The sequence below is a fragment of the Alosa sapidissima genome, chromosome 20 (genome assembly GCF_018492685.1).
Source record: "Alosa sapidissima isolate fAloSap1 chromosome 20, fAloSap1.pri, whole genome shotgun sequence".
Lineage (NCBI taxonomy): Eukaryota > Metazoa > Chordata > Actinopteri > Clupeiformes > Clupeidae > Alosa > Alosa sapidissima.
In genome coordinates, this window is record NC_055976.1 from 7,509,259 (window position 1) to 7,521,063 (window position 11,805).

The following is an 11,805-nucleotide window of genomic DNA, read 5'->3' on the forward strand; positions in this document are numbered from 1 at the left end:
CCCTAAAGAAAAGACACAATAGGAGTCATGAATCAGGTATGTCCAAAGTCAAACAAAATAGTTAACAAGGAGATATAGAGGAGACATCTTGATTAGTTCAATATATCTTATTCTCATGGACGGATTATGAGCCACTGAATCAAGCAATGACAAAAAACACGTTTTGATCAGTGGCTTTAGATCGAGTTTTTGTAGCTCAGACAGCAATTCAAAATTGGGACACAATCTTAAATTTATTCAACATAAATACAAAAACACACAATATACAACATAACAAAAATCTTCCTGCTTCATATTAGAAAAATATTTAAGATTTAGAGTCCCTCAAAGGTCTCCTCTGGGCAAAGAGAAGAAATACAGGTCCCCAGATCTTCAACAGAAGCCTGAAAGGAGATAAGGGAAGGATAACTGTCGTCAGATGTAATATGATAACAATATGATGTCATTATTTTGATAATCCAGTTGGAGGTTGCAAGCTTCTATTTCAGTGCTCACCTTCCAGTCATCCACTGCAGCTGCAATGCGCTGCTCTGTGTTTGCAATGGCGATCCGGCCCTCTCGCACCTTCCCAGCCAGCACGGCGTTCTCTTTACGAAGCTTCTCCAGCTCTCTCTTCATGTAGAGTTCCTGCTTTTTATAATAAGGAGTCAGGAAGCTACTGATGTCCTGTTCTGGCACACCACTGGGACGCCTGAAACACAGAACCCAAACAGAGTCAGCCAACTGGAACAACAGTTAACTCAAAGAATCAACAAAGGGCTGCTATCAGTTCACATGACTATAACAGCAAGTCAAGTCAAGTCGGCTTTATTGTCAATTCCTTTACATGCACTGGTCATACAAAGAATTGAAATTTCGTTTCTTACTTTCCCATGCAGACATAGACATACTTTAAATACAGACATAGACATACTTTAGACATAGACCTAGCCATAGACAATAAAAAAAAAATATATATATACAGACATACCACATACAGACATTAAAGTGCGAGACTGAAATATAGAACATATATCAAAATATAGAACATATATCAAAAAAAGAGGTAGTTGTGTTGTATATTTACAGTCCTAGCGTAACATTCTGACAGAGTAGTAGTAGCAGCAGCATTGTGGCAGAGTGATAAATAACATTGATAACATTTACATGAAGTTTAAACTTGTGCTTGTGTGTACTGTATATTTACATTGATATGCAGTCATTTCAAGTATATCAGGCTTGATATGAAGCAGCAACACGTTAGGTTGCGCTGTCACAGTGCAGTTCCACAGGGCGGTCCTGGGGGGGGGGGGGGGGGTTAGGGTAGACAGGATCCTAGGTTCCTAGGTTCCTGGCTGGCTGGTGGGTGGGGGGGCTGTCAGTGATGGGAGAGTGGGTAGAGTGTTCAGCATCTTGATTGCTTGGTGGATGAAGCTACTTGCAAGTCTGGTGGTGCGGGAGCGGAGGCTCCTGTACCTCTTTCCAGAGGGCAGGAGGCTGAACAGTTCATGTGCAGGGTGGGTTGACAATCATTAGTGCTTTGCGGGTGAGGCGGGTGGTGTAAATGTCCTGCAGGGAGGGGAGTGGTGCTCCAATGATCCTCTTAGCTGTGTTAACAATGCGCTGGAGGGTCTTCCTGTTCTGATCTGTGCAGCTTCCGCCCCACACTGTGATACAGCTGGACACTATGCTCTCGATGGTCCCTCTTTAGAATGTGGTCATGACGGGAGGCGTGGCACTTTCCTTCTTCAATTTGCGCAAGAAGTAGAGGCGCTGCTGGGCTTTCTTCGCCAGTGATGCTGTGTTGGTGGTCCAGGAGAGGTCGTCGCTGATGTCCACCCCCAGGAATTTTGTGCTACTCACTCTCTCCACAGCATCTCCGTCGATGGACAGTGGTGGCAGTTGTTTGTGGTCTCTCTGAAAGTTGACAATCTCCTTGGTCTTGCTGACATTCAGCAGGAGGTTGTTGTCTTTGCACCATTTAGCCAGCAGGTCTACTTCTTCTCTGTAGTGAGCCTCATCGCCCTTATTGATGTGGCCCACCAGTGTTGTGTCGTCTGCAAACTTCACCAGATGGTTGGAGCTGTGAGTGGTTGTACAGTCATGTGTTAGCAGTGTGAAGAGCAGGGGGCTGAGCACACACCCTTGCGGGGCTCCTGTGCTTAGGGTCAGAGTGCTTGAGGTGTTGTTCCCGACACGTACTGCTTGTGGTCTCTGCAACAGGAAGTCCAGCAGCCAGTTGCAGAGGGAGGTGCTGAATCCTAGCTTGTCCAGTTTGCTGATGAGTTGTTGTGGTATTATGGTATTGAATGCTGAACTGAAGTCTATGAACAGCTTTCTTACATGAGTCTTTATTGTCCAAGTGGGTGAGGGCTGGATGGAGGGCAGAGCAGATTGCATCCTCCGTGGATCGTTTGGCTCGGTATGCAAACTGGAAGGGGTCCAGGGTAGGGGGTAGGATGGCTTTGATGTGTGACATGACTAGCCGTTCGAAGCATTTCATGATTATGGGCGTGAGTGCTACAGGACGGTAGTCATTGAAGCATGATGGTGATGATTTCTTTGGCACGGGTATGATGGTGGCAGCTTTGAAAAGTGATGGGATGACTGCTTGCTCCAGAGAGGTGTTGAAAATGTCTGTAAAAACATCCTTCAGCTCTTCTGTACAGTCCTTCAACACTCGGCCTGGTATGTTGTCTGGGCCTGCTGCTTTGCGTGGGTTAATGGTGGCTAGTGTCCTCTTCACGCTGGCAGAGGACAGGTACAGGGGTTGGTCGTGGGGGGGAGGTAGGGTTTTCTGTGGGTGAGTGTCATTTTGTGCTTCAAAACGGGCGAAAAAACTGTTCAGGTCATTTAGCAGAGAGGTGTTGTTCTCACAGCTCCGTGGCACAGGCTTGTAGTCAGCGATGGCCTGTATGCCCTGCCACAGGCTCTGTGCGTCTCTGCTGTCTTTGAAGTGTGTTGTTATTTTGTCTGTGTAATCCTTTTTTGCCTTCCTGATGCCCTGGGACAGGTTAGCCCTCGCTGTTCTTAGGCCAGCTACATCTCCAGCTCTGAAGGCTTTGTCTCTGGCCCTCAGCAGTCTGTGGACGTCTCCTGTCAGCCATGGCTTCTGGTTGGTCCGAGTGGTGATGTGTTTTATTTCTGTAACATCATCGATGCATTTGGTGATGTAGGAGGTCACAGTGTCTGTGTATTCCTCAATGTCAATGTGGTTGTTGTGGGTGGCAGCTGTTTTGAAAATATCCCAGTCTGTTGTTTCAAAGCAGTCCTGAAGTTGTGAGACGGCCCCCTCCGGCCACACTCTCACCTCCTTCAGAACTGGTTTGGTGACTTTTGCTCTTTGTCTGTATCGGGGCAGCAGCAGGATGCTAATGTGGTCTGACTGTCCGATGTGGGGCAGGGGTTTGGCTTTGTAGGCTTTTTTCTGTGGGGTGTAAACAAGGTCCAGGGTGTTTTGTCCTCTTGTTGGGAAGTTTACATGTTGGAGAAATTTTGGTAGTACAGTTTTGAGATTGGCGTGATTGAAATCTCCAGCGATGATTGTGAAGGCATCCGGGTGTTCACTTTGTTGTTCACTGACGGCCCGATACCTCTCATTCAGTGCCATGCTCCTGTCACTGTTTTTGTTGCTGGGGGGGGGATGTACACCACGACCAGCAGAATTCCCTGGGGAGGTAGAAGGGTCGGCACTCAATGATCATAAACTCCGCCAGTGGAGAGCAGAGTCTGTGTAGCTACTACCGTAGCGTCTTGGCACCAAGCATCATGTGTGTAAACACAAACTCCTCCACCACGTTTTTTGTCTGCTAGGGCTCTGTCAGCTCGATAGCACGTTAGCTGCTCCAGGGGGGTATTCCATCAACCTCGCTAAAGGCCAAACCTGGCTTATTTCGATAAGTCTCGCTAATTTTAGTGAGAATTCCGTTCCATTAATGAGGTTAACGTGAATCCCAGTTTGGTAACCATGGGAATTTATGCCACAGAACTAACCTGCTCCGTAGCAGCAGAGAATGTCTAATAAGGGGAGAACTGCCACTCTCGGAAAACTTCCGGTTTCTGAACTGGTTGCAGTTCCTTCTGTGGTTCCACATGAGGGCGCTCGTCCACGAGTGCAGAATGCATGGAGGTCTATGGAGCTATACCCCTCAAAATCCACTTTTCTCAGGATATAATTTTTTTTCAAGTAATTTGAGTATTGTATTCGAAAGGGGAGCCAAAGAAAATACACTTGGTTGAGTATTATATTTTTTAAAGTCACTTAATTGTTCTTAAAAGCCTTTCAAATGTGTCAATGACTTCATTCATTAGCACAATGCTAGCGTGTTATGTGCAACAACGACCCAACCTGTAAGAAATCAAAAGGACATAAGTACTCGTTCATTCAACTTTTGACCTATAACCCATGTTGAAGTTATACAAGCTACAATCAAATCTGAGATTTGTCAATGACAATCAGGTGAAAGAGACAATTTTAGCCGTCTAGCTCCATTGACTCCCATTCATTCCGCACTCATGGCGATCGCCCCCAGTGGAACTCTGGTGGAACTGCATCCAAAATTCGGTACAATGGGACTTAACACGGAGTGGAAAGGCTCTCCGTAGACGGGCTCTGGTAGCAGGTTAACTTTCAAGCTAAATTAAGCTGTGTTGCAAAAAAAAAACACTCAGTCGGAAAACGAGTCCAAAAAGATGGTTCCGTCAACCTGCGCTCTCGTCACCTGTAGCCTATGACTTCAAAAATAGAAGTAGGCCTAAATGTTTTTTTCCGACAGTGCACCAAGCATGGATTTACACATTCACTAGCTCCAAAGAATGTATGAAGATTATTGTTTTGTTCTTCATTTCAATAAAGAAACTGTATTCAGCAATTTGTCATTTATTATTAATCTTCAAGCTAGATGTGACATGCTTGAAATCATAGACTTTTGCGAAGTCTTGCCACTCTTTGCTACTAAAGCATGGTCCATTGTCACTCATTACTGTATGCGGAATGCCATGTCTGGCGAAGATGGATTTGGCATGTTTAATGACACAGTTGGACGATGTACTTGAGAGTAATGCCATCTCAGGGTAATTTGAGAAATAGTCAATTACTACTAAGTAGTCCATTCCTACTTTGTGCCATGGTGTTGATGTCACATCAGCTACAGTCATTGGCTCTTTTGTTTGTTTGTTTCTGTATTTCTGGCATGTCTCGCATCTGCTTATCATGTTGTCAATGTCTTTGTTAAGTCCAGGCCAGAATACTGTGTCTCTTGCCCTTCTTTTACATTTTTCAACACCTAAGTGTCCTTCATGTATTCTCTGCAGTAGCTCTTGTCTAAGTGTACGTGGGATGACTATTCTGTTTTGTTTTAACAACAGTCCATTAACTACACTCAGCTCACCTCTGACATGGTAGAACTGTGGACAGGATCCTGCAGCCCATCCATTCCGCATGTTCTCCATCACGCGCTGTATCCGTGGTGACATTTCATTCAGGTTCTTTTTCATTATTGCAACGAGTGGACGATGGTCAGTCTCAACCGTGAAGGTGGGTCGGCCGTATACGTAGCTGTGAAACTTTTCAAGGCCAAACACTAATCCGAGACACTCTTTCTCAATTTGTGCATATCTGCACTCAGTCTCTGTCATAGACCTATGCTACAGGTTTCCAGTGCTCACCTTCAACTTGTAGTAGTACTGCACCGATTCCATCTTTCGAAGCATCTGTAGACACCTTGATTCTTTTGGTTGGGTCGAAGAATGTCAGCACAGGTGTGGCAGTGAGTGCATCTTTGAGCTTTTGCCACTCACGGGCCTTGATGTGCTCCATTGCCCTATGAAAGATTTCAGAGGAGGATATGATTCCAAAGGGGAGCCTCTGAAAACAGTATCGTCCAAAGGGTGTATTGAACGTACACATCTTGGTACTGCTCTCATCCAGCCTCAGTTGCCAAAAACCTTGTGACGCATCAAGTTTGAAGAAGTATCTGGCGCCTGCCAACTCGCTGGTGATCTCCTCTCGCTTGGGTATTTGGTAGTGTTCACGCTTGATGTTTTCATTGAGGTCTTTTGGATCCATGCATGTCCTCAGCTCTCCATTCTTTTTCTTTACGCAGACCATGGAATTAACCCACTCTGTCGGTTCTTCGATCTTCTTTATCACTCCAAGCGCCGTCATCCGCTCCAGCTCTTTCTTCAAGCTGTCTCTGAGTGCCAGTGGAACTCTTCTTGCGGCATGAACAACTGACCGTGCGTTGTCTTTCAGCTGAATTTTGTATGTGAATGGCAGCATACCAAAACCTCTGAAGACGTCGGAGAAGTTCTGCACGATCACGTCAGCAGAGTCAGGTGAGTCAGTCATGCTGGTGTTGATTCGATACACCCTTTTCACGAGCTCCAGGCTTTCACAAGCTTTGTCCCCTAGCAGTGAATCGAGTTCTTCAGGAACAACTGGGAAATAGCAGGTGATGCACTTTGATGCATCCTTGACTGTGACTTTCAGCTTGCATGTGCCTAAGCACTCAATGCTCTGTCCATTGTAGTCTTTCAGTGCGAGTGTTTTCTTCTGTATTTTTGGTTTTTCTCTCATCGCCTTCACATCTGACACGCTGATCAAGTTTGCTTTTGCACCTGTATCTAACTTCAGTGTAATTATAGTCCCATTAATTTGCAGTGGTGCTATCCATTTGTCTGATTTAACAGCATTTATCTGTGCTTTTGGTTCATCTTCACAGTTCACCATGGAAATAAAGAATGTGTCACCTAATTCCGTATCTTCCACAACATTCACTGATTTTCCTCTCTGTTTCTCTTTTCGTTTTGAAAAACACTGTTTGGCAAAGTGATTCTTGCCCTGGCAGTTGCTGCATTGCTTGCCGAAAGCAGGGCATTCTCTGGGCTTATGCTGTGTGCCGCACCGTTTGCACTGAAACTGTCCCGTTTTCTGTCCACTATAATTTCCTTGACGTGCATTGTGGTGCTTGGATATGGCGCCAACGTCTGCCGTTTCTCTCAGATTTGTATTGCTAGGTGCTGCTTCACTGAACGTCCGTACATGCTTTTTGCTAAGCTCGCTAGCTTGGCCAATCTTCACTGCTGCACATAGCTTTAGTTCAGTCACCCTTAGCAGTCTTTCTCTAACCTTCTTATCCTCAATTCCAGACACGATCTGACCCCTGATCATTGAGTCTTTGAGAGTGCTGAAATCATATGACTGTGCTTTTATTTTCAGGTCTGTGACAAAGTTGTCAAAATTTTCTCCTGGCTGCTGTAGCCTCGAACGGAATACATATCTCTCGTATGTCTCGTTTTTCTTAGGAGAGCAATGAGCTTCGAACTTGGCTATCACAGTGTCAAACTTTGATCGGTCTTCTCCCTCCTCATATACGAAGGTATTGTACACTTCAATGGCTTGTGGCCCAGCTACAGTTAGCAGTAAAGCTACCTTTCTTGAGTCCGGTTTGTTGTCCAGCCCCGTTGCCTCGATGTATAGCCGAAACTGCTGCTGAAAAGTGCGCCAATTGGTGTCGACATTCCCGGTCAACTTCAGGTGTCCCGGTGGTTTCATCTAACCTGACCCTAGCCAGATGAATTTCGTTCCGCTTAGCTCCGCCTAGCTTCACTCACATCCATCTGGGACCTCTTCCATTGAGAGTGATTTCTGCAACCGACTTTATGGTTCAGCCAATCAGGACGCAGGGCGGGAGTTTCATAGATGTGACATAGCGTAGAAGCGACTGTGACACTGTTATTGGCGTCACGGGTTGGCTTCGATGGGAGTGGTTGAAGTAGCACGTCAATAGATGACGGACAAGTGGCTTATTCAATCATATGCAAGCATTTTTTGATTAGGCCCAGCCTTCTGAAGCAACACTTCAATGGATCGGTTCCAGATGGATGAGTGGAGCTAGGCGGAGCGAAATTCATCTGGCTAGGGTCAGGTTAGGTTTCATCAACTCCATTGTCGAATTTCTTGGCGATGGCGACCGTCTTTCCGAAACCGAAACTCACTCACTTTACGTCTTTCACTCCTGGTACCATGTATTGTTCTTCATTTCAATAAAGAAACTGTATTCAGCAATTTGTCATTTATTATTAAAAGACGGAGCATCTTACATGCGACTTCACTGTATGATCTCCATGCTAAATCTAATCTGTAATAACAGTAATCACTCATTAATAGAACCGGTACTTACACCTTGTGGTAAGACGTGGAATACAGATATCACCACAATTATACGATTAAAAATGTTTTAACTTCACATGCGTGTGGTTCTAGGAATCGTGCTACTCTGCGTCACTTACGTTGGGTGGTGGTGTAACGTGCAGCGAGACGGCATAGGAAAGGAATTACTTTCTTGTGTGTTCGCTTCCCATACGAAGTATTAAGGCTACGTTGTTTATCACCTTGATAATGGCATTTTTAGATATAATCTTTGATGAAAGACATATGTCTGCTGATAAAGGGTCATGCACATTTGGTAGGCTGTTCAGTGACAGCTTTGCGGGCTATATTATAGGCTATCTGATGCAAGCCAAACGATAATTATTCTGTAGCCTAGGCAGCTAATAATTAAAACTGCTTCATGAGTCGACGATTGTTCATGAATGTCAAATCAACTGTGTGCTACACAGATGAAATACTAGGCATAAATTGAATTGAAAGCCATTGCATTTCAGATAATTTTATTTTAAACACTTTGGGACTTATGGGAGACAATATGCTATTATGTTGATACTAATTTATTTTCTGACCACCTACACCTAGACAATAATTTGGAGTGAACTCTTTTAATATAAGAACGTAGGCTATAGATAGTTGTTTTTGAGTTTATACTATTTATTCATTCACTCGTTTTGTTCAAGCATAGACTGTAAAGTCTATGTGTTCAAGAGTGAAGCCAATCAAACTCGCAATTGATTTCAAACCAATAGCATTGTTATTTTAAATGTATGCGTTCATTATTCTCCAATTTCTGTAGGCAATCTATATCTATGTTAAATTTGATGACTTTGAAAATCCTGTAGATGGCGCTTGCCTATCGAACAGAAATAGTCTAGTATTGTCTTAATTTTACGACATATTTCGTCTTTTCGTCAATCTACTGTTTTGGTCTACTTTTCTACCTCGTGCACGAGCAGAGATGAAGCTGAACTAAACCTCGCTTGAATAAACGAGGCCAAGATGCCGCTAACTTGAGTTAATGGAACGGCTTCAGCCCCAAGTGAAAGTCTACGCTAGTTCAAGTCAGGCTATTTCTGTTAAGCGCCGCCTTCATTAGCGAGGTTGATGGAATAGCCCCCAGGTGTATAGCAGAGTCGGGAATGTTATCGTTGAGCCATGATTCAGTGAAAACAGTCACGCAGCAATTACTCACTGACTTGTTTGCTTATCTTAGCAACCGAATGTCGTCCATCTTATTGTCCGGTGATCTTACGTTCGCCAGGAATATGGATGGTATTGCTGGGCGAGTTGGGTTGCCTCTCTTGGCTTGCCTCTCTTCCTTGTCCTGGCACACCGCTTGCGGTGACGCCGGCCAGGTGAAGCAGACGGGTCCGATGTTGTGGTAGGCAGGCGAAGTATTCCCAGTTCTGCCAGCGTCTCTGTTTTTATGTCCAAAACATCGATACTGCCGTTTTCCTTCCGTATCTGCAACAGTTGCTGTCGGCTGTACATGCGTTCCGACGTAGTTTCACGCGATAAACATTCCGAAAAACACATTTTAAAAACAACAAAAAAAACACTGCACGTTCAGGAGAAGCAAGGAGTCGCTGCATCTACATGCGCCACTCAACGTGGCTGCACATAATAGTATTACATCATTATTGCATTCACTATCAGTACAGCATAATCAACCCCATAATATAATATCAACAACATATGATATGCAGTCACAACAATGTGGCTCCCTAAACCCACCTTTACTTACTGGCTAATATTTCTTGAATTTCCCCAGGGGATCAATAAAGTATCTATCTATCTATCTAATAACACCATGCATAACACCCTTGTGCACAACACACTTGTTTATAACCCATTCTGAAAAATGCGAGAAGTGCACTGCAGCCTCCCTTTTCAGTCAAATTAAGTTGTGACATTTCTGTTTCTAAACATTCTACCTTAACATTTTCAGACTGTGACAGAAATTACACTACATCCCTTCTGTTAGTTTAGTTATCCCACCCACTTTATTTTGGTGGTACAAAACTTAAAAACTAAAAAAAAAAAAAAAAACTTATTTCATCACATCCTCATAGGGTCAAACGTTTACATACATGTTCTTAATATTAAGTGGCACTGCCTTAAAATTGTGTAACTTTTTTGTGTAAACCAAACGCTTAGGGTAGCCTTCTTCAAAATGTCAACAATATTATGAAGTACCCCAGTCTCCATTTGCAACTCCATAACATGGTGCTGCCACCTCCATGAGGGATGGTTTTCTTTGTGTTACATGCCTTACCCCTCTTACTCCAGACATATTGATCATTATGATCACATAGTTGTATTTTAGTGTAATCTGACAAGAAAATATTTCAGATCTTTGTCACAGTGCTCATCTACAAACTTTAGTCTAAGTGTATGTAAACATCAGACAGCATTTGTATCTAAAAACAATAATTTAATCATAATCATACGCAAAAGGTTGTACTTCATATGGTGCTCATAATCTTATTACATTAATCAAATATTACACTTGTTACAACTTTTTATTACATTATGAACTGTATACATCACTAGTGTTTGCTAGTTTAAAAGCAACTAGACTCACCAGGCAGTTTGAGTCTTCTCTTTCGCCAAGTCACACAGTGTGTCCAACTCGTCCAATTTACACTGCAGCTCACCTTCCTCAATCACTCTGTTGATGTCATCCTATTCACACACACACACACACACACACACACACACACACACACACACACACACACAGCACAGGAAGACTGCCTAAATGAACAGGAGTCATGTATTTGTGATACCATAACATTAAACCTGAGCATCAGGTTGAGGGGGGGGTCTCTGAAAAGGCAAGGCTTCTTTCCAATCGCTAATTGCTTTGAAATCAGTTGTGTTTATATGAACAAAGTAACTGTAGTATAGTTGTTACGTAAACTTAAGTCAAATTTAACCTCTACAGTTGCAGCAAGAACAGATATCTGAATTAGTTGAGTAATAGTGCACTGACAACGAGTAGGCAAGGCGCACAAACCTGTATGTTCTTCTGGAGACTAGCGACAAACTCTTGATGAATCGTTTTAGTCACCTGGGGATTCTGCTTGTAGAATGGGTGGAATGAGTGCGCAAATCTGTGGAAACTTCAAAGACAAAGGAAATCAAAATATGCGCATCTATCAGTGGTGTTTGAATGCAAGACTTCGCCCATGTCAGCTCCATTTTAACGTTAGGTATGCAGCATACACTTATTTACAGGCCACACATAGGTAAACTAATTCACTAAATACTCTGCTTCTTACCTAGCGTCAGCTACAAGCCGTTGTAAGCTTTTTTCCATGACTTTGTTGAAAAGCTTCAGTCTCTTCGCTTGCGGCGCCGAACTGGAACATTTATCTGTGGTGTTCGCCGAAACATCGTCGTTGACAGTAGCCTGATTAGACGTATTTTCTGTCGATCGTCCTTGTTCTACTACATCATCATCCATATTTACAGTGTTATGGCAGATCGTGAAGGAAACAATGACTGTAACTGGTCGCTGAACTCATAGACAGATAGTAGGCTACTGAACTCCCGTAATCTCGCGCCAAAACAAAAACACCACCTATCTACGGAATGTCTTGATGGTCAAAACGCGAACTGGAGAAGAGAAAGGCGTGCGCACAGCTGAC

At 43.7% G+C, this 11,805-nt stretch overlaps 1 protein-coding gene across 1 annotated transcript; it reads right to left on the reverse strand.

Moving 5' to 3' along the window:
• Positions 1-295: 295 nt before the first annotated feature.
• On the reverse strand, positions 296-11,804 carry si:dkey-6i22.5 (polyamine-modulated factor 1). Its single transcript, XM_042074424.1, has 5 exons — positions 11,437-11,804; positions 11,172-11,277; positions 10,737-10,837; positions 496-691; positions 296-383 (listed from the first exon to the last, which is right to left on the reverse strand). The coding sequence occupies exons 1-5, from the start codon at positions 11,619-11,621 to the stop codon at positions 315-317; spliced, it is 657 nt and encodes a 218-aa protein (XP_041930358.1). The 5' UTR covers positions 11,622-11,804; the 3' UTR covers positions 296-314.
• Position 11,805: the final 1 nt, after the last annotated feature.

What these genes read in the sequence shown, in the direction of transcription:
- si:dkey-6i22.5 (XM_042074424.1), bottom strand. Translation starts at nt 11,621, where the DNA reads ATGGATGATGATGTAGTAGAACAAGGACGATCGACAGAAAATACGTCT. An exon ending in GTCTCCAGAAGAACATACAG is followed by an intron (nt 10,838 to 11,171) that starts GTTTGTGCGCCT and finishes GTGTGTGAATAG; the next exon opens with GATGACATCAACAGAGTGAT. An exon ending in CTGCAGTGGATGACTGGAAG is followed by an intron (nt 384 to 495) that starts GTGAGCACTGAA and finishes ATCTCCTTTCAG; the next exon opens with GCTTCTGTTGAAGATCTGGG.